This window comes from Mesocricetus auratus, unplaced genomic scaffold (genome assembly GCF_017639785.1).
Source record: "Mesocricetus auratus isolate SY011 unplaced genomic scaffold, BCM_Maur_2.0 Super-Scaffold_100003, whole genome shotgun sequence".
NCBI lineage: Eukaryota > Metazoa > Chordata > Mammalia > Rodentia > Cricetidae > Mesocricetus > Mesocricetus auratus.
Window position 1 is genome coordinate 18,420,338 of NW_024429188.1, and position 23,379 is coordinate 18,443,716.

The 23,379-nt window shown below is 39.7% G+C and overlaps 1 protein-coding gene across 11 annotated transcripts in view; it reads left to right on the forward strand.

Annotated features, from left to right (window-relative positions):
* Reps2 (RALBP1 associated Eps domain containing 2) overlaps positions 1 to 23,379 on the forward strand; it is a 220,605-nt gene that overhangs the window by 117,857 nt on the left and 79,369 nt on the right. For 4 of the 11 annotated variants that reach the window (XM_040744098.1, XM_040744093.1, XM_040744088.1 and 1 more), the window contains 7 exons: positions 861 to 924; positions 3,713 to 3,855; positions 6,149 to 6,243; positions 11,490 to 11,562; positions 12,940 to 12,993; positions 17,916 to 17,961; positions 20,748 to 20,884. In XM_040744098.1, coding sequence (XP_040600032.1) covers positions 861 to 924; positions 3,713 to 3,855; positions 6,149 to 6,243; positions 11,490 to 11,562; positions 12,940 to 12,993; positions 17,916 to 17,961; positions 20,748 to 20,884 — 612 coding nt within the window. The remainder of the gene's footprint in view (positions 1 to 860; positions 925 to 3,712; positions 3,856 to 6,148; positions 6,244 to 11,489; positions 11,563 to 12,939; positions 12,994 to 17,915; positions 17,962 to 20,747; positions 20,885 to 23,379) is intronic. The other 7 variants (XM_040744097.1, XM_040744094.1, XM_040744095.1 and 4 more) reach the window with 5 other exon arrangements.

Consider the following 23,379-nt stretch of genomic DNA (forward strand, 5'->3'; position numbering starts at 1 on the left):
GCTGGGGCTTGTATTCCAGGGCTTTGCATATGGCAGTCAAGTACTCTGCTACCAACTAGATTTCCACCTATTCCTATTGCTTTAAGGCCAATTAGAAAACTTGTAATTACTCTGGGAGGCTTTTGCTTAGCTTAGAACAACTTGGTGCTTTAATGCTCTCTTGCATTAGAAATGAGACTTTTGAATTGTGAAGCTGCTGAGAGCTGGAGGCATGAAAGAGCTCAGTGAAAGCTAGCATTTCAGTACAGCTGGGACAGTGGGATGGCAGCTCAACTTTAACTGACATAGGTAAATTACAGTGAAAAGAGTCCTGGATGGATTCTTCAAAGTGCCATCAAGAGATCTTAAATCTCATCAAAAATATTTCTCAAGATGTCTCTTTTGTTTCTGATGGGATTAATGATACCATTTTTTGTGCTTACCATTCTTCCACGCTCTACATTACTTTCCCATTCTTTATATATAAAACTCAACATAATTTTTACTTAAGTAATTTCAAAGGTTTTCTTAAGAATTTTTAGTAAAAATGTACAGTTTTGGTAGAAGCAAAGCAGCAGAAATTTATATGATTTGCATTTGTCATGAGCATTTTGTCATTGCTTCTTTCTACATGTTTGATATTCCTTTTAATTGTATTTCTCATTTTTGCCACAATGCAGAACAGTCTTTGTCCCTCAGAGGTGCTAGGCAAGTCATATGCCACTCTTATCAAAGTCCTGTGATTTGTTGTTGCTTGTAGAATAAATGCATCTGTGGTTATTTGGTAGAGATTGCTGAATGAAACAGTGGTGATAGGCTTGCACATAAAAGCTACTCCAGACAAGGAACTAATGGCTTATTTAAACAATGACTTTTGACAGGGTCTGTGGCCAAGAACTTCTTCACCAAATCAAAGCTCTCCATCCCAGAGCTCTCTTATATCTGGTGAGTACGATTACTGCCAAGTGGTTTCATATGCTCAATTTTTTTAAGACATGATTTTTGTTTGCTTTGAAGCAGAGTTTCATTCTGTAGCCCAGACTGACCTATAACTTATTGCGTAACCCAGACTGGTCTCAGTCTTGTAGTAAGTGCCATGCTTCAGCCTCTCCAGTAAGTTTTGTTTTTTAGCTTTTTTTGGTGGTGGTAAGATTTGAATCCAGGGCATCACACATATCAGGTAAGTGCTCTACTGCTGAGTCACACTCCTAGCCCTGAGGTTTATTCTTTGAATGGTTTTTTAAAACAGATTGAGAGTGACTAGAACTTTGGGTTTTGTTGGTATGAAGATTAAATGAATTATCATATGAAAAACACAATGAACGGTATCAGGTGTACACTATGAACCCTAAGCATTAGCTACTAGTTTAAAAGTAATTTCCTCAGGCTGGAGACATGGCGGATCTTCTAGAGGGGCAGATTTTGGTTCTCAGCATCTCATGGCATTCCTGACTGCCTGTAATTCCAGCTCCAGGGGTTCAACACTCTCTTCTGGCCTCCTAGGGCACTGTATTCATATGGCATACACACACAGACAAACACATATACGTACAAGTTGTACAAGAAATTTCCTGCTTATTACTCTTTTCTCATCCCGATTTCAGTCTAGGCAGGTGTGCACATGTGAGACACTATCCTTCATATATATAAACCTAGTGTGAGACAAGGAGCCAGAGGACCTTGAAAAGCCATTCTTCATAATATTTTATAAGGTAGGGTGAACAAAAGGTCCAAGAACATTTTGGAACGAAGTTAAACTCGTCTATTCTAGACGCCTGTGAACTTTGTAAATTTGGCAGGTGTTTCCCAGCTGGGCCCTAATTCAGTCTGTGCAGCTGCAGTGTCGGCACTGCCTTGCTACTGAGGCCTGCCACAGTTGTAGCTCCAGGAGGGCTGTGTTGCAATGGTCCAAATGGTTCTCTTTGCATCTATGAAAATGCTCAGCACCATAAACTCCTGCCTTTGTGGACCATGCTGTTATAAATACATATTAAAACATCGGAATATTTATGTAAAGCTTTTTCATGAGACATTACAAAATTGTGATGGAATTTAGAGCTGCATACCATATATTGTGCAGTCTTACTGAAAAACTGTTCCAGTCATACTGTACATGCCAGCGTAGCTGGAATTTTGAGCTGGATTTAGGTTCTTCAGCCATATACATATAGTCTGGCTTTTTTTTTTGCAACAAGCCTTATGTTGGATTTTAAGGGTAGGAAAAATGTGACCATTTAAAAAAGAATATAGTCTGTTTTGGCAGCTGTGAGCTTCCTGTCTTTTTGTTGAGACAGTGCATGAAGGCTAAATGGCATACTCTCCATCCAGCATCTGAAGCAGTTCCCAGACACCTCCCTCCTGGGAGCAGCTGTTTCAGGGCTGGTGCATTCTGAATTAGAGCAAGACTCTTGAGGGGAATAGGAGGATGTAAATGGTCCAAAGCAAAATTACAGACCTTCCCTTAGAGATGTTTTTTATTTTTTCCAATAGCAGTATCTTTTTAGTACAGTTTTATACAAGTCTTATCACTATGCTTGTCCTAATACAAGTATGCTTGTGTCTGTACACCACAGGATGTTGGTGCTTAAGGGGTCTTAGTTCTTTTGGCAAATGGGTGTTTTTTGTGCTCAGTGAATAAGTCTGTGTCTTTTAGTGTGAGATGGTGACTGAAGTGAAGACAAGCCTTTTCAAGATCCCCTTCCTTCATGTTTGTCTTGCTGCTTTTATATTAAAATATGATGCATCCAGTATTTCTTGAACCTATTTGTATTTATTTTTCTATTTTTTCTTTTTTATTGAGCTATACATTTTCCCCATTCCTCTTCCTCCTCCCCCTCCCCTTCCACTGTTCCCCTGCCCCCAATGTTCCCAGTTTACTAGGTCTTGTCTTTTCCCCCTTTCCTACAGGCTACAACCCCTATTTGTATTTCTATACACACACACACACACACACACACACACAATCTCTCTCTCTTGCTCTCTTGCTTTCTCTGTCCCTTTCTTTCCTTCCATCTCCTCCCTCTTCCTTCTTCCCTTGACCCATCCTGTGTCTTATCTCTATATTCTCAAATGGTCCCATGTACTTCAGGCTGGCTTTGAAATTACTGTGTAGCTAAGGCTAGTTTTGAACTCCTGATCCTCCTGCCTTTGCTTCCCAAGTGCTGGGCTTACAGGTGTGTACCATCACGCCCAGCTCTCTAAGATGACATTTTCATGCAGATTGAATTGCTACCAAAATGTATACTGTTTGGAAACATTCAGGTTTTCCCTTAAAATTGAAAAAAAGACAACCCCCCAATGAAGTGCCTATGTCCGTGCTCTGAATGAACTCCTTAGTGGCTGAGTCTCTACTTCCTTGGCCCTTTTCCAGCATTAATTCCAGCACTCTTCACACTGTGCGGCCTGCACTTATCAAGCAACTGTCAGATAAGTTCGGAACCCCAGACATCACTTTCCTTTTCTCCCTAGAGTTTCCTATGCCTTGTCTCAGTGTTGAAAAGCAGTCCTATCAGAGAGCCTGAAGAATTTCCACTTTCATTTACAAAGTGTCACCCATGCTGCTGCTAAAGATCAGGTTGTTTTCTTCCTCTGGGTGACCCTTGGGATTTCGCATTGGTTTGCTTAGGAAACTTTGAGGATACCCCAGGCCACGGGCAGGAATCTGGGAACTGTGTGTGCATGCTTGAGGCTGACGCTGCATGACAGGTACTCATGTGACATCTCTTATCTTTAGGGAACTCAGTGATGCTGACTGTGATGGAGCCCTGACCTTGCCTGAGTTTTGTGCTGCATTTCATCTCATTGTAGCAAGGAAGAACGGCTACCCACTGCCAGAGGGCCTGCCTCCTACTCTACAGCCAGAGTACTTGCAAGCAGGTAAAGCCTTATACACCATAGACCTTAGCTATTTTTTATGGAGGCCTAATAACAAACTCCTATTTCTTAAAATGATATCTGGACATAAGGGAGTCCTTGCCATATGAAGTTACTTTCCTTAACTTGTATCAGACTTTCACATGTTAGAATATGAGTTAATATGGATGGTCTAGGGAAGTATGAGCCATATGTTCTTCTGTTTCTGGTACCTCTGGGTAGTTTAGAATCAATGTCACTTTTCTTTTCATGACAGTCATGGACAGCAAATACTAAATACCACTGTTGACAGAAAATAAATCTTATAGCACTAACTACAAGTTTGGCATCTTGAGACATGTGCTAGTTTCTCTAAGTGGTCTTGGGTAAGGTAATTCAAAACTATAAGGATTTTTTTTTAAAAAGAAGGTGACAGGAATTGTATCAGATGTCATTTTACTTATAATCGTAGAACTAATCCCTTTTCCCAAATGAGAGGACAGACTTGTAAGGTTATATTGCATTGTTTGGTGTATTATCCATGAGTCCTTTTTGATACTTCCGTATCTGAGTGACTGGGTGGATTCCTGGAGAAAAGTTTTGTTAAAATATTTTGAGTCTTTTCTATGTGAGAGTAACTGTATTTTCTCTGTGGTCTGGGAAGAGGCGAACAGCAGTATGCTGAAAAGTAGTAAGAAGGGGTGTGGAACACCCTAGGAACAGAAACTTCAAGCCACAGTGGTTGGAGTGTATAGAACAAAGAAGAGGCCAGAATGAGGCAGAAGAGAAGAACAGAAACTATATCAAGAGCAATAGCATTGGCCTGTGTTATGCAGGGAAGTAACAAAATTGGATTTCTTGTCTGCAATGATTCTATGGGTTGCCTACCACAGACCAAGACTAGTCAAGAGCAGAAGAGGACTCAAACTGAGGAGGTGACAGTGGACATGGAGAGATAGAAGATAGGATGGAGAGAGTTACCTGTTAATTGTTGTCATTGGTAGCCTTTGAAAGCCGTTAGCTTCCTACGTAGGACTGCCTTCTATTCGCCTCCACATGGTAATGGTACCTGAGCCAGCACTTCAGTGAATGGCAGTGGTGGGAAGATGAGTAAGGGCTGAAAACTGACACCAATTGCCAGGTGGTGGTGCACGCCTTTAATCCCAGCTCTCTGGAGGCAGAGGCAGGCAGGTCTCTATGAGTTCAAGGCCAGCCTGTTCTAAATAGTGTGCTCAAGGCTAGCTAGAGCTACAAAATTAGACTCAAATAATCAAAATTAAATTAAAAATATAAAATTGAGCCCGTCAGTGATGGTGCACGCCTTCAATCCCAGTACTCAAAGTCAGAGGCAATCGGATTTGTGTGATTTGAGGCCAGCCTGGTCTGTAGAGTGAGTTCCAGGATAGATAAGACTACACCAAGAAACCCTGTCTTGACCCCCCCCAAAAGACACTAACCAAGTTTTTTACAGTCAGTTCAGTTTTAAAAAGCATTTCATTAAAAATTGACTTCTTCACTATGTCTTGACAGATTTGATTTATAGCTTCTATTTATTATCTGCCCCATTCTGTTTTTCCTCTATGTAATATTAGCAACTTTTAAAAGTTCTTGTGATATTTCATTGTTAATTACTTCATGATAGAGTGGTAAGGCAGAATCTGCTCCTAAGAAGTAACTTGGCTGTTGGCTTATCGAATAACATGCTTTCTTCCTCATGCCAAGTTACTTAGCTTCCTGACTAACAGCTACTTTTTGCTGTTGTATGGTAGAAGAGACCTGCAACGTTATTTATTTGTTGTCAGTCAGCAAGAATATATGCTTTCATCTTTGTTATTCCCACTAACAAAAGATAAATATTCCATGAAGTTATGTTTGGTATATATTACTTTGGTGTCTTGCTTATTTCTAGCAATATTTGAAGTTCCTAGTATTCAACCATCTTTATGATTATTGCATTAAAATTGTATTTAGTGTGATTGAAACCTAACATCTGATAACCAACATGTCAAAGTGCTACCATATTGTAACATTCATGTCCAAGAGCAAGAACTCCTCTGCTGGACTGTCTGCCAGTCACTAACTGGCTGTATGCCCTTGAGTAAGTTGTTTACCTTCCCTGTCCCTCAGTTTCAGCATGTATGAAATGGGAATGGCAATACTAGACTGTGTTTGTAAGGACCTTCAAATGCTGTTTCACTACATCTAGGGATTTAGGTAGTGCATATTAGCAAACTGACTTTTGTGTTATATTAACAGCTAAGCAATTCCACTATGGCTATAGTAAATATTCTTATATGTTCTTTTTCTTCTTTACTAGCTTTCCCAAAATCCAAGTGGGAGTGTACAATATTTGATTCTTATTCTGAGTCAATGCCAGCAAACCAACAGCCCTGTGACTTGAATCGGATGGAGGTAAAATATAGAAACAAAGCAAAGCAAAACAAAACAAAACCTTTCCTATGTTAATCAAAATGTATGCAGAAGTAAATCATAGTTTATATCTTCACAAATGCTGGAAAATGAGCTTTTATAGGATTTTCTTTTCATGCTTCATTTGAGGATTGGCCTTTCAAATCACTCCAAATAATGTGTATAATTCTTTTTCTTCATAAAAGTAGAGTGTGTGAAATACTACCAACATCACCTTCTGGATGGGAAATTGTGTGTAGCAAACAAAGGGCGATAATGCTAGGCAAGTTGTTTGCTTTAACTAGGCTTTAAGTCCCTAGTAAATACATTTTAAAAATTTGTTTATTTTGTGTGTATAGCTGTTTTACCTGTATGCATGTCTGTGCACCATGTGTGTGTCTGGTGGCTATAAAGGCCAGAAGAGTGTCTGTAACTCTCTTAGACTGGAGTTACAGACAACTTCAAACTGCCATGTGCGTGTTGGGAATTGAACCCAGGTCCTCTGCAAGAACAGACAGTGCTCTTAACGTTTGAGCCATTTCTGCAGTCCATTAGTAAATAATTTAAGTTGGAGTTTTAATTGCTGAGCATTAGTAAAGTATAACAAATCTGAAAAAATTTGAAAAGAGGTTTGAGAAGTGTGTAAAGGGCCCTAAATCACATTTAAAGACACCTCAGGGTTTTTAAACTTTAAACTAATTGAGGATGGATTTGGGTGATTCTCCCAAAGAAATTTGGCAAATTCCCATGGTCTTGAACCATTAATGGAAGGCTTATCCCTGTGCTCAGCGATCTTTAGCTTTGGTTTAATTAATACGAATTGGTATGGTTATTGTATTGTTATTGGCATAGTCATCATTATCACTATTACGCTTACTATGATGGCAATTTTTTACTTAAGAATTTTTATTTTTTAAAGATTTATTTGCTATGTATATAGTGTTCTACCTGCAGGCCAGAAGAGGGCATCAGACCCCCTTATAGATGGTTGTGAGCTACCATGTGGTTGTTGGGAATTGAATCCATGTCCTCTGGAAGAGCAGTCAGTACTTTTAACCTCTTAGCCATCTCTCCAGTTCCATAACTCCAGGATTCAACACCCTCACATAGACATACATACAGGCAAAGCACCTATGCACAAATTTAAATAAAAATTTAAAAAATCATGGATTATAGTTTCAGGTATATTCCATGTCAGTATCTTAGATAACTGAATTTTTCTTTTTAAAATATATTTATTCAGAAATACCATACCATGCCAATTGAAAGCACACAGTTCAACCATTAAGCTAATGTAATCATAGAAGTTTTTAGTGAAGTAGTGCGTTTGCTGGGGTTCCATACAAGAAAACAGGTGAGGACTTACTTACAGAGTATGGGTGTTTGTTTGTAGCACTAAAAAGCCTACCTCGTCCCTGGAGTATAGGCACAGACCATTTTATCATTCTTAATTAAAATCCTGGGTTTTGTCGGGCGTTGGTGGCGGCGCCCACCTTTAATCCCAGCAATTGGGAGGCAGAGGCAGGCAGATCTCTGTGAGTTCGAGGCCAGCCTGGTCTGCAGAGCGAGTTCCAGGACAGCCTCCAAAGCAATACAGAGAAACCCTGTCTTGGAAAAAACAACCAAAAGAACCTGTTTTCATTAGCACCCATTTGCTATACTTCCTGCCACCATTTTCTGATGATCACTGGTCAAATGTCTTATTTTATTTAGGGTAGGTGCACATACCATGACCTCAGCATGGAGGTCAGAGGTCAGCTTGCAGTTGGTTGTTTGTTTTTACAATGTGGGGTCTGAGGAGTGAATTGGGGTCTTCAGACTTGGCAACAAGCGATTTTACCCACTGATCCATCTCCCTGGCTCCCACTAGTCTTTCTGTTTCTGGATTAGTCTATTGTGAGCAGCATTTCCTATAAATAGGATAATAGTGTATGTCTGGTTTGTGAGTGTCGTTTTCACTTGGTATAGTGTTTTGAGGGTGCTTCATTCATTTTTTTGTGCTGAACAGTATTCATTGTATGACTATGCCATATTTTGTTGAGTTCTCCTTGTTGCATGTTTTGGCAATTATGAACCCACATGTGTAAATTTTTGTGTGGACAAATATTATTGGTTCTCTTTTCAATACATTTACTAGTGGAATTGTTGGATGGTACCATAGCTGTGCTAAACTTCTGAGGAACCACAAAACTGCTTCCCAAAGCAACTGCTTATTTCTTGCAATGTCTGAGGGCTCCAGTTTCTTCATATCCCTGCTAAACCTTGTTCCTGCCACTCTCATTTTAAACATCCTAATGGGATGCAAGTATATCTTCTAGTTTCAGTTTGAAAATGGTTAGTGGTGTTGACCATTTCTTCATGTGCTTGCTAGCCATTTATGTATTTTCTTGGGTGAAATAGCTATTAAAATCTTGTGTCCATTGCTTTTTGTTTGTTTTTGGTGTTTTGAGCAAGTGTTTTACCACTGAGCTATAGCTTCAGTAAGATTTTCAGTAATTTTTATTTATTCTTATCTGCATTTTTTGTTCCTAGACCATTTTCTTCTCTAGTGTGGTCTGGGAAGGAGAAGGCAATAAAAGCAATGCACTACTGTCTGGTCGCATTTGTATTGCTAGCTGTTTGCTATGTTAAGACTGGAGGATTATAAGCTCAAGACTATTCTGGGCTATGGAGTGATTTTAAGACTGAAACTTAATGAGACCTTGCCTCAAAAGAAAAACAGAAAAACAGGTTGGGGATATAGTTCGGTAGCATGGTCACTTTCCTAGAATGCTATGAGACTCTAGGTTCAATCCCCATCACTGTATAAAAAAAGACTTCGATAGCTTACTGGAGCTGATGAATAGGAAATGATTTCTGGGTGTTTCATTGTAGCGTGGAGAATCACCTATTAGGATAGGAACGCTTGCCATGCCAAGCAGATTTAAGGGCATGTTAGCTGCCCTTTCAGAAGGAATGATTAAAATGTAGATGTGGACAATGGATTAGCCTACAGAAAAATGATACTGCATAAATCAAGGAGAGGGCCTTGTGAGATTTCCTCCTTTCACATTGTAATGTAAACTGGTGTTATCATTGGCTTATTTCTAGATGAAGAGCTACAGGAAATGAATGACTGCTAAGAGAGGGACATGTCTTCTCTAGGGACAAGATTCCTGATAGGTTATCCAGTACCAAGTTCTCAGCTTTAAACACATGTACATACAAGCAATTCTAGATGGACTTAGCAGGCTGCATCATATACCCACATATCCATATGTTCATAAATAATTATGAAAGAACAAGAAGTCATGAATTTGAAAGGAGTGAGAGGACATACGAGGAGTTGGAGGAGGAGAGCATGTGGTAGAAATGATATAAACACAGCCCTTATGTGAACTTCTCAAAAAATAAAAATGAAGGGAAAGATTGCTTGGAACTTCATGTACACAAAGTAAAACATGGCTATTTCAAGAAATGCAGCAAAAGTTTCTTCTGCATCCTAGAATGTAAACAATATCCATGAATGTTTAATTCAGCTACTATTTGGTTTAAATGGACTTATTGGTATAGCCTGGGAAATGTTATAATTTTTGTCATTTTCTACACAGAAAATACTTTCTAGTTTATCACATAACTCAGTAGATATAGGATCTGTCTTGTAGTCATTTCTCTGCAGTTATACATAAAGTCTTTTTACTTTAAAATGAGTTAATATATGCTACATTATGTTGTAAAAACTATTTGTTTTTTGTTTTTCAAGACAAGGTTTCTCTGTTTAACCTTGGCTGTCCTGGAACTCACTTTGTAGACCAGACTGGCATCAAACTCACAGAGATCCATCTGCCTCTGCCTTCTGAGTGCTGGGATTAAAGGTGTGTACCATCACCGGTCCATAAAAGCAATATTAACACCAAAAGAGTCACCTACATGTGGATTGTTAGACCTTTGATTAAGTTCCTGCCAAGTAGTACTGTAACCTTTTATTTTGGAACAATTGTAAACCAGAAGCATGGGTTATCTCTGTGATTGTTTGAGTTCTGAGATGCAAATTAAAGTTCACCATTGAACACCAAATTGGTCTATGAATTTAATGCCGTCCTTTGCATTTTAAAATTGATCTCTTAAGTTTTAAATATGTTTAAAATGTATGTAATACCAAAGTGCATTTGGTGTCAAGTTATCCTGTCACTTCTTTCTCCACCTACCTAGCCATTCTTCCATTCTTAGATACCTTTACAGAACTTGCATATAAACATAGCAAAATATGAATATATATTATCCTCTAATCACAGCAGAGGCCTTAGAGTACATATTTTCCAGTTTTGAGGTAGACCCACATAATCGCACAAGTTTATGAGTTTTTGATACATGTATAGAGCATACACACATTGTGAAATCATTACCACAGTCAAAGCTATAGTTCCCCTACCACCTCACACAATGGCTTGGTTTCAGTGGAGATTTAAGATCTGCTCTTTGGGAAAATTTTAAGCATACTGTATATTGCTATAGTTAGAATATATATTTGTTGAGTTTATTGGAAATAAATTTATAATTAGCAAACTTTACACTATTTTAAAACAATTCATATGTGATCAGTTTGTGTATTCAACTTATTAGTATGCTGAGAATTTTACTTATCTATGAGTTAGGAATATTTTTTGAGGTAGGATCTCTCTATACAGCCCTGGCTGTCCTGAAACTCGAGCTGTAGACCAGGCTGGCATCAAACTCACAGAGATCTGCCTGCCTTTGCCTCCCATGTACTGGAATTAAAGGTGTGTGCCACTGTGCCCAACTTTCGGGGACATTTTTTATTTGCCCATCAGTAACTTTAATTTCTACCACAAGGAGGCTGAACATCCACTATATAACAGATCCTGGCAGATATTCCCACTATATGTTCTCTGTTTGTGAAAAAGTTTATAAAGGCTAGGTTGGTGATGGCTAACTGGACAAATGTAAAAGAAACCACAAAAACCTCTGGTTGAATCCTACTGAAGATTCAAATTTAATGTAAGATTCGATAATATACCTTAATTTGAATCTCCACGTTTCCCAAAGTTATTTCTTTCATCTATGTATATAAATATTTTAGTGCAAGTTAACTTATACTTCATCAGGAAACCAAATTGATAAAATAGTATTAAATGTCAGCACTTACTGAAGACATAAATGCTGACATGAACTATAACCTTTAAAACATATTCATGTGTGCTTATCACTTAATTTTTATTTCAAACCAAATAATTATTTTCTTTTCCAAGAAGACATCTGTTAAAGACATGGCTGACTTTCCTGTTCCTACCCAAGATGTGACTACTGGTGATGACAAACAAGGTATGAAAAGAATTGGTTTTATTCTTATAAGTGTACCTTCCTATATTTCCTCATCTATTTCTCAGAAAGTACACTCATTTGGATAGATTGTGTAGTTTAAACTGTTGTCAGAAGCCTGTAATTCACAAAGATGGTAGTATGAGCTTCAGTTTCTGAGTCACCTTAATTCATTGGACATTGTTAATCTTAGGGTACTTGGACACCTTACATTGGATTCTGGTCCCATAGTTACGAAATGAAAAGAATTGGAAGATTAATATCTAGTGTTGGCATAAATGATTTGAAAAGTAAACCACCATAAATGTACATTTGCATACAGGTCTCATCCACGAATAAGTTCTTTCAGACAGTGTGTTAATCCTAAAGCTTTATGTACTTCTTCTTGGTCCAGTGGTTATGGAGTTGTGATATGGAGCCTGGTATCAATATCCTTGTTTTACTGGGTAGTTGAGAAGGCATGCAGCATAGTGTCCAGTAATAGAGATACCCTCAGACATGGGAATTAATTTCCTGCAATATCCAGAAGTGCAGGCAGGACCTTCTCCTCTGAACCCTGTACTCTGTATGATCCTTTTGTAATTTACCAGGTCCTTCCTCATATACCGTCTGTTTACAGACCTCACAAAACTAGTGCTTTTAACATTTATAAATAAGCAACTGAGCTCAGGCAGGCAGTATGAATCATCTACTTGTACAAGAAGAAAAAGAACTGGGACAGGAACCAAGATTTTCTGTCTTAAGCCAGTATTCCATCTGCTACATCAATTCACCACTCACAATTGGGAGAAACCTGTCTGAAGGGCAGCCATTTCAGGTTTTATTGTTGAGCCCTGCCATTAATTCAGCTTCACAGAGACATTAAACATGAAAAAGAAGGCTTCCATTAAGCACTGATGATCTCTTGCTTTCTATTTAAATGTTTGTTTAGGAGATTCAAGTGGAACTAGGCATTATCTGCTGTTGATCACTTTCCTAACTTGTGAATCTTTGCCTTGGCTGCAAAGCTCTAAGAATATTGAAGCTTGGGTTTAAATCCCAAACATTGTCTCATCATTGATTTGGCTGTTAGGAAGGAAAGTGAGAGAAATTTGGGATGCTCTTTGCTAATACCCCTCCTAACCACTAGTGGCTGTCTCTTTAGAAAGTTGAAAATAGACTTTCCTTCTGTAGGTGGAGACCCTGTTTCCATTCTCTATGAGGTTTACTCTAGAATGCTATAGCAACTTCTAGAGGGTTGTAACACTTTTGTAACTGATGGATAGGGATTATTTGTTTTAATGTCTTGTATACCAGAAATCAAATTTTACAAGGCTTTTGTTTTCTTTTTCTTCTCCTTTCTCTTTCTTCTTCCTTAAACATGGAACAAAATACTACTAGCTTTGAACAGTACTGCTAATGAACCCTCACCAAAGGACGTGGCTGAGGATACAGGTAGGAGAAAACCATTTTAATGTACTCTCTGTCTAATACTTTCTAAGTTGAAAAGCCTCAGCTGTTTGGTGACTTGAAGATGGTTGTCTGTGATAGTGTGTCTATGTCTCTAGATCTTTGGCTTGTGTTTTGTTACAGGAAGCCTTAGATGTTCTACCATTTCCCTCTCTTCAGAAGAGGCTGACTTTAGATTTCACTCAGTTTGAATTTAGAAGTATAACATTAGGACACCTTGGAATTTCAGTGAATTCACATAAACTCCTGTGCTTTCTTTGTAAAGTAAGGAGCTCATAAGATGAATTAACCTGAGGCCCAGAGTTAGGATTTTCCAGTACCAAAGTGTTAATCTTAAATATCTTTCTACTCCTTCCCTACCAGGAAGCTCCTGGTTAAGCATGGAGTAGATTCCAAGGAGAAGAAAAGTAGAAGTTGTGCTGGTCCATTTCTTGGAGAAGCAAAAATGTGACTGGGAAACCATACACAATGTCTGGGCCTGGGTTTTCGGCTCTCTTTTTAAAAACCTCTTGTCTGTCTGTCTGTCTGTCTGTCTATCTGTCTGTCTATCTATCTATCTATCTATCTGTTTATCCATTTATTTAATTGTGTGTGTGTGTGTGTATTTGTGCACGAGTGCGTGCGCGTGCATATGCGCGCTCCTTAGGTGTGCAGTGCCCATGGAGTTCAATAAGAGGTTTTGGATCTCCTGGAACTGAAATTGAGGATGATTGTGAGCTGCTATATGGGTGCTTGGAACTGAACCTAGGCCCTCTGCAAGAACAGTACGGCCTCTTAACTGCTGAACCATCTCTCTAGCCAACCCCCTTTAGTTCTCCGAATGGAGCCATCACCGAAGCAAGATGAACCATGTTAAAGATCAAGTGGATCCAGACAGCATTCTTATTTAGATCTTTGGTTATGAGGATTTGAATGAAGTTTCTGCTTTCTTTATTATTATTATTGCTCTTGCATATGAAAATAATGTTTCTTATGATTGGCTACCTATCATCCTTAGCTTATTTGTTTAAAGTTGCAACAGAGAATTCAGTAGCTTGCTGAAATTTATGCTGTAATAAATGTGTTTCCCAACACTAAGGCCATTTGAAGTTTAAAAGGAAGAGTAGGATGGAAAAAGAGGAAGGAGGAGATAGAATGGACTGGACAAGAGAAATCAGCCCCCCCATCCTACCCCAGGTGATTCTGTTATGCAGCTTGTTTGGAAACCACTACCTCTAAAAAAAGTGGTGCTGTGAAATATGAAATCAGGATGGTAAATCAATCATGACTCAAATCTGTGGGAATTCTTAAGCCTGATTTTGACCTTTGAAACATTTGGATCCACTCATCACAGGGGAAATGTGCTGTTTGTATAGTCCAGACACCTGTGGCCAATTCTTAGCGATTCTGATTTCCGATGTTATGGTGGATGCTTTGCAGGTTTTGTAAATTTCGTGGCACGGTATTAGTAAAAGCGATTGCAATTAGGAGGGTGAAATTAATGCTTCTCCTATAGGCTTTGAGGATCCTAAATCTTTTTGTTCCAGAGATTTCAGCATGAGATCAAGTGTTCTCTGAGGCATGAGCCTCCGTTCTCATTTTTAACATTCTTTGACTAGGACTTGGCACCACCAGATAAAACCTAACAGGTGTGCCACAGCACATGAAATATATCTAAATTTGTTACACATGGCCTGGGAACATGGCTGTGTGTTTTTTGATTTATTTTTCCCACTGCTGCCCCCTTGTGGTTGTGATTCAATAAGTCATCTCAAACGTTTTATAGCTGGTTTCTTTGGAAGATACCACAGCCTTCCCCTGGGAGACAGGAGAGTCACAAGGGGGTAATTATAATTTTGAATGGTAGTCAGTGTACTGGAGACAGTTTTCTCAGTTCTTTTGCAGCCTTTTAGAAGGTCAATCATTAGGTCTATGTCCTCTTCCTTTTTTCATTTCCTGGAAAGATGGCATGCCTGGATTGTTTCAGGAAGTTGTCATTTTCCCCTCTCTCCATCTAAATGAGAAGCTGTGATCCATCCATTGGCTTTTGCTTGAGCTTGCAACACAGTGTGGCTTTGTCATTTGTGCAGATACTCATGAGGTATGAGTATCTCCGGGAAGCTGAGTCGGGTTGTATGGGTAGTGGATGGAAGACTTAACTACACTAGTACTGTTGAGGCTTTTGTTGTCTGAATCCTAGTCCGCTGCTAAGCTGTGCCTTGAATACATCTTTGCAGATAGAGGGAAAAGCATGTGTCTGTTCTGCTTAGTATACATGGTGGTGATAACAATGATAATGGTGAAGATGATATGGGGGTGATAGACGAGGGGTACCAAGTCATCAGCGAATGGAGACTCCTTGTTAAACAGTCCCACATACTCTTAATCTATTAGTTGTTGAATGGATATGTATTAGTGGAGTCTTAAGAGGTTTCGTGCCCCATGTTCCAGTCTAGCCTAATTCAACCACACATGGTGCACAGCTGTAGTTTTCAACTTGTTTTTGGGTCATGACAAGGTATTCCTGCTCAGTGTAGTCTCCAGACTGCGGTGGGCAGTTCTAGATGGTGTTCCATTGCCAGTGACCACCTCATGGTTCTTAGTTTCCCCTTCCACGACCTGCTCAATCCTGTAAGGAACTAAATTCAGAATCTAGATTTTCAGGCCTAGAATATTAGGAGTGTTAATTTATGTCTCTATAAAAGGAACACTTTGCAGTTCTGTAGGACATCCACTTTTCCTAGGACTCCAGGTTTCTATTTATCCCCATGAGGAAGGGACTTGCTTAGTAGGTGAGGAAAGGCAAGCTCAGCAGTTGAGTGACATGGCTAGGAGGAGCACCTGAGGCCTCTGGACCCCCAACCTGCTCCCTGTTCCTTTGGCCGTTGCTCATCCACAGCCCTACTCCATCTGTCTGTCTATCTCTCATTGGCAGACCTCACCATTCCTTCCACACCCATCTCTGCACCAGCACAAAGATAAAGACAAATGACAAAGGAACGAACTGTTACCATGGTCTGGTAGCGTGGGAAACACTGTTTTAACATGGCTAGGACTTTGGCTACTCACATATTTCTGGAAAACTGAGACCTGAAGACGAGCACAGAGGAGCAGTGGCGGGCCTGCTCAGAGGCCTGCCTCCAGCACTGTTGTGAGTCCGGCCACACACTGGCTTCCTAGCTCTAGGGCAATGTCTTTGGCTGAGAGAGATGGGAGACCCCATATAGCTTGCCTTTCTTTGCTGCCTGGAGTTGGTAGGAGGTAGGAAGATACTGGTTCTTTTTTGTCCAGTCATGGGGGCGTGATATGAACAAGGAGAGTCTCTATCTCTTTGGCTTTTCCATACTTCTATTGGTGGGGAGGGGGTGATGGCAGCGTTTCAGTTGGAAGCTGAAACATGCCTTTTCTCACTGCAGCAAGCCAAAATGCTTAGGTCAGGAGAAATGGCTCTTTTTTATGCAGTTGACCACATGTAAGAAGAGGCTCGCTCTCTTGGGAGTTTGTTTTGTGCCTTGTTGGCATTTATGAGAATTTTCAGCTCTTCTTTCTGCCTTGCTTGTCTAATCCAAGGGTTTTAATGATCATCATCAGTCTAGGCTGCTTTCTATCAGAGAAGGCTTTTATCTTTGGAGCAGTGTAAATAAGGATGGAATAGTGTAGCAAGACACTTGCTTTCTGATAGATATGTGAAACAAAGAAACAAATTATATTCTCCCCATAAGCAGCGCTCTTTCTGTGAACTTTTATGATGAAAACTTGCAGTGTTTGCAAAATCATAGCAGAGCTATGAGCTTCTAAAGGCACTTTCCACGATGACTGGAAACACAAAAAGGGGACTGATGTTTTTGTAAGTGTTTCTAATTACTTCTCACAACTTCTGATGGGAAAGTGGGCTCCGTGGGTATTGGTAGTGAGCACATTAGCTTCTGATATAGGTTTGATGAGAGAAAGTATGGTTGAAGTATGTTTTAATGATTTCATTCCATAGTATTTGTCTGACTTGGTCACAAAGACAGGGAAACAAGAATACTTTCTCTTTCTTTTTTTTTTTTAACGGAGGGAGCTTTTTGAGATAGGGTCTCACTCTGTAGCTTAGCCAGGCTATTCTGGAACTTACTGTTTGCCCAGGTTGCTCTCAAAGTCCTGGTGATGTCTCTGACTCAGCTTCCTGAGTGCAGTGATTATAAGCCTGAACAACCATACCTGGCTATGGATATTTTCTTATAGAAAAAGCTTTACAACTTCTTTTAACTATTTTGTAAGAGCTCAGCTTTCTTGTGACCATAGTGCTCTATACACACACACACACACACACACACACACACACACACACACACACACACACACACTTTTTTGGCATAGGGTCTCATTAATTAGCCTTGGTTGGCCTAGAACTCAATATGTAGACAAAGCTGGCCTGAATTTGTGCCAATCATCCTGCCTCTGATTCTAGAATCCCAATTCCAGGTATTAGTCACTACATCAAACTCTGGTAATATATATTTAAATAAAATATTTAGCTAGATATAACCTTCATGGCGTACTGACTTTAAGTCTATTACTAGACTATCATGAGAGACCAAGAAACCCTTGTATGGGAATCTACCATTATATAAAAAGATAACCTCATAAGTGGGTTGTCTTTTTATCTTGGAATGTTTCCATTAATCCGTTTAGATTTGAGAATGGCCTGTCAATGTCTCAATGAAAGAAAGCATACTGGATTTCTTTCCTATTCATTGCGCCTTTAGCTTTAAAAGTAAAATCAGAGAATAATCGAAGCATGGAAGCCCGTGAATTATCCACATGGATACATCGACCTCAGTTTTACTTGTTGCTGTGTTCTGTACTAGCCCAGCTGCTACTTACCACTCTGATTAACTGAGAACTGAAAACCCAAGCAACCAACAAATGATCTTTTGTTTCAGCAGCTTCTAAGGACTGCAACAGTCTCAAAGCAAGACCAAGATCCAGGTAGTGTTTATTTAATTTCTTCTTTGATGCCTTTTGTGCCCTGTCCCTGCCTCAGAACCCCACATGCTCATCCAAATCACTGTCTGCTTTGCCTTTAGACTTGAATCTAAAGACACAGGCTATTTCACTCCTTGTGAGCGGCCTGCTTTGATGATACAGTAATGCTGGGAAGCCTCTTAGCCTTTGTGGGCCTTAGTGCTACAAGATGGTGGCTCTTGTTATCTGGATCCCTGACAGGAAGTCGTTTGTGTAAAATGACTGATTTGGCATAGGATAAGTCATAGGGAGTATAGCTTTGGTAGGAGGCAAATAGGGTTAAAAGGTAACAACTAAAGTTTCTGTGAAGTTGAACACCAAAACAGTAAGAAGTCTGGGACATAAAATCTAGAGAAGGGAATTATGGTGAATTCAAGGAGATGCTGGGCTTCAGGTAAGCATTACTTAGGGTGTCTTTGAACCATTCTTAGTGCCTCTTCTTAGCTTCACATTTTTAAAATAGCCATGAATGAGAGAGGAAGAACCAAGAAAGCAGAGTTGTGGCTGTTATCGGACTTGGAAGGGAGGAGCAGAGGGGAAATACAGAGATACAGAGTCAGTCAAGAATTGTTGCTGCCACTTTTAGGCAGCAGAGCTGCAGTGGAAGGTAGTCTACCACGTGTTTTTTCGTTGTTGTTGTTGTTCTGCTTTAACTCTTTCTGACTTTTTTCCTCCTTCAGCCTCAGCTTCTCTATCCCCATCCCCCAAAAGTGGATTTAAACTTTATCACATTTTATGCTCTTGAAATTTAATGACATAGTGTCTCAATATAAATCAAAGAATTGAGGTTTTGTTCTCTTGTCCATATAAACCACAGATACCTGTGTTCCTACATAATTTTTTAACAAAAATTCATTTGAGTAGGAAGAAAAGTATGCTCACTCTCTCTAAGGTGACGATATTTACTCTCTGGGTTTTTTAAAAATTGGCAGATCCTTTATATATTAGTCTGTACTAGTTTTGGGATATAGAAGTGATAATATTTACCCAAAGCTGTATGTGGCATACAAAAGTTTTTTTCTTAAATTTCTAGCTAGGGACTCCAACTTTCTTTACAGAGCAGTAGTTCTTTAAAAACTTGGTTATCTTACTATGTTGATTCCCTTTGATTCTGTTTGACAGTGTTAGGCAATTTTCCCTTTTGTTCTTGCCTATGTTTACCTCATCTATCTGGCCAGATGTGGTACTAAGACCAACACAAGAGCATGCCTCATACCATTATTATGGTTGTTTTAAGATTGTATTAAGATTGTGTCCTTGCAACACAAAGAAAACCTTTAGCCACCACAGAGAGACCTTGAGAAACTTTTTTGGTTTTGGAAATGTTGTCTAACAACAGTTAGTTATGAATTGAACCTTATGGGGCCCTGCCCTTCTCTGCTCAACTATTGATGACTGATGAGTTCTGAAGGAGGAGCAGTCATTGTGTGTAGTTGTGTACGCACCAGAGTTCACCAGACACCAGTAGATGCTTCCAAGCTCACAGCCACACACATAAATCACAGTGGGTCTTGTAAACAAAGAAGCAAAACAAAACAACAACCCCCATAAGCCTCATGAATGTGGAAAGGAGACTTGGGAGGAAGCAGGGATAATAGGAATGAGAGGGAAATTAGAGAGGGGGTTGTAGTAATCTGATGCACTTTATACGTGTATGAAGAGGTCAAAGAACAAGCTTAATAAAAGTTAAGAGCAAACAAAACTGATTTGTCAAAAACAACTTTACCCAAGCACAGGGGTTTAATAGCCATTGATCAACTGTAATTCAGGAAGAACTATTGTAATAGCTAAACACAGAAGCCAGTTTCCTGAAGCTAATTTCTTTGTCAGATGTATCTGTGATTCAGGGGTCATTTTCTGCTTTGACATGAAGTCAGCTGAGAATCTGTGTAGAAGAGATGAACACATCCACTTCCTCCATGCTTTTCCTGTCCATAGCATGAGACCAAAGCATGGAGTTAAAGTAATACACAAAATAAGTAGGTTGCCCCTAAATATCCTAGCTGCTACTGCAGAAATATTTCTTCTTTGCTTCATGACCACTCAAACATCTTAAAAATTGGAACAGAAAGAGACTAGAGTTTGCAGCATTCTATCTTTTCTTCCATTTTCTTTAAATGTCATTATTATAATGTCAGAAGTCACCAAGTTAGCTGTGCCTTATTGCTTGTTACACTTTAAAGAAGGTTAAAATTAAGCCTTTGCATTGAAAATTTCCACAAAACCCTTATTTCTCAGGGCAAGGCTAGCTAACCCATTGAAGCTGATTGATGTGTTTCTCTTTCCTTGGTGTCATTTGTGGCATAACCCTTGCATTTGAGTTCTTAGTCAAAGCATAGCTGTCCCCATTCCATATGTGCTTGCCATCACATTAGAAGTAAACCCACGTTTTTACCTAGGTTAATAGCATGAAGCCCTTTCCCCAAAGGGCTTCATGCAAGCTGAAAGGCTTACACATAATTCTTAATAGCAACTATAACAGAAACGGATTTGAATTTATACAAAACATTTTTGGTTAGAGTATAAATTTAGGCCTATGGCAAAATAAGGGCAAAAGATCCCAATCATGGCTGAGTTTGGACAATTTTCATACACAGAGACATTTAAGAAACAGTAGTATTTTTAGTTGCTTTTTGGCAGCCTTTCTGTTCTCCACATTCATTTTGACTTTGGGTTATTTTCTACTTCAACCAAGCTTAAGGGAATAAAGATCCACTCTTTCCTTCTGACCTTCCCTTATTTTGCTACAGATCTTACTCTAGCACCTCCATAGAAGAGACCATGAAAAGGGGTGAAAACCCTCCCACCCCACCACCGCGGCCACAGAAAACCCATTCCAGAGCCTCCTCCTTGGATCTGAATAAAGTCTTCCAGCCCAGTGTTCCAGGTGAAGTGCCACCTTCCCACCCAAGCCCTCCCCTTTCCTGTTGGAGCCAGGATATGTCTCTACTGCAAAGGCCTCTGTGTGTCAGGCAAAAGAGCAGACAGACCTGGCAGTTTTCCTTGCCATGCAACTTTTTATGTTGCTGTGATATTCTTGGGCAGGAACACTCCCAGACAAATACATAGCATATGTGTCTGGAGACTTGCCCACACTGCTGAAGAACAAGAGTTATGAAGCTCTGCTTTACTAAGAGAATAAAAATGCCTCAACTCCAGGCAGCCCATGGTGTGCTTGGCTGCGGTCTTGTCCTCTGTGTTATGGTAATTTGTTAATAAGATCACTGGCATCTTTCTGAGACACTGTGTGGTTCTTCAGGGTCAGAGCTCAGTGTTCAGCACCTAGCCAGAACCTTCTATAGCAGTTTATCCCCGTGTTCTTACTATTAAGTGCAGAAGACTTTAAATGGTTGGGTGGAGGGTCTAGGGCTAGGGTCCTTGTGGGTTAGGGTTAGGGTTAGGGGCTCCTCTGGAGTTTCTGGGAATTTTTTTTGGGTCAACAGCTGCCTTGGGGCTGAGGGGTGTCAGAGAGGATTGCCTTTTTCCCTGCTTCCTGTGAGGTAGGCTGTGTCCTAGGAAAGCTAAGGAACAAAACCTAAGAGACATGCCTTTGCTTCAGGACAGGTGACAGCATAGACAGCACTGTCTCAGATGTCATTTGGGGAGCTGCAAGAGCCTTTCCACTGATGTATGTAGGTGAACTATCAATATGATGTCTTGAAATGTTTTCTCAGTCTGTGTGCAGTTTAAAGCAAAGCAGACTTGGCTGCTAGTGATGTGTGGATTATTACCCTTTCTGCTAAAGCAAAGAGTCCCATTGGCTCTCACATTAGCATGATCTCAGTGTCCTGGCAGTGCTCAGGATGTTTCGCTTATTCTAATAAAGTACTCTCCTCATAGTATAGTTATAGATTAGGTTTTAATATACTCAAATCTGGAACTCTCTATGAAACCGATTCTCTGCAATGAGTTCATCAGATAAAAATTTCCCCCATACTTTGATCCAAATTTTGGCATAATTTCATAGTGACTTGTCTCTAGGGTAAGAGTAGCCATGGCTGATGATGTTATGAAAATTTTGCTTGCTTATAAGATTAGAAACTAGAAGACTTTGCTATGGATGCAAGAAGATTAAAATAATGTAGATAGCTGTGTCAGTGTCTTTCCCTTGCAAGGACTGAGAATGGAAATGTTGTGCATCTCTCAGTGTATTTAGAGTTCACCTTAGCTGCTTTTTACCTGTTTGTTTTTCACAGAGTGAGCTAATCTTTGTGTGCCTCAGAGTCTCTGTCTTTAAAGTAAGGCCAGTATGTACTGCATGGGATTGGAAAGCTTTGGATAGCTGATAAACATACTGCAAATTCCACTCTGTCTGACCCAGACACCTTGATATGCACCCAAGGCTCATATTTTCAAGGCTGAAGAGTTTTAGGACCAGCCCTGATACTTTGTGTGATGAGGATAATGCCCCATGACTCCTTGATGTCAGTGGACAGTTCTGTAATTCTTTCTAGAAAGTTTTTCAGAAGGTTTCCAGAGTGACCTAGTTTAGTCTGTCATACTACCCATTTCTTAACAAGCCTCATATTTTTCTTTCCTCCAGCTCCATCTCACTTTGCCCACAGCCAAATAAAAGACATTCTCAAGTTCCCATCTCAAGGCTGCTTTAGGGAGATCCTGAATTTAGGCAGTAATCTTTTAGCATCTTCAATGATGACGTGTTTCTTGATGAAAAATGTTTTGGTTTGATGAATGTCTTGGAGAAAGCCTTTGTGATATGTCTAGATAAATCTAAGATGTATCAAAAATAGGAGAAGGGTTGCTGGAGAGATGAGCCAGTGGTTAAGAGCATTGGAAACTGTTCCAGAGAACAGTTCAGTTCCCAGCATCCACATGAATGTTCATAATCTGCTGCAACTCTAGTTCCAGGGCACCTAATGCTCTCTTCTGGCCTCCGTGGACACTGTATGTGTGTGGTTCACAGACCTACATGCAGGCAAAATACTTGTACACACAAAATGAAAAAATAAATAAATCTAAAGATTGAAAAAATAGCTGGGCAGATCAGAGCTCCTGCATCTACAACTCTGGGAATATTAATGAAGAGGGGCAGAAAGACTGTAAGAGATACAATATCAGGAAATCTACTGTGAATCAATCTCTCCTAGAAAGGGCTGCATGAACAAGACCAGAAAAATTTTATTATCAATGGACATATTAATATGGAAAGGGGAAATTACTCAATGTCCCACTCCTAGACAAAGAACTACAGGCAACTAATGATTTCTGGGAGAAAAAGATTTAACCACTACTAGCCACGATTCCCCTAATTGCTTCTCCAATTCATATTGGTCATCTCTGAAACCATATTCACACAAACAACAAAAACAGACACAGCAGGTTTAAAAAAACTAGCTGGACAGAGAGATCCGCATTCATAGC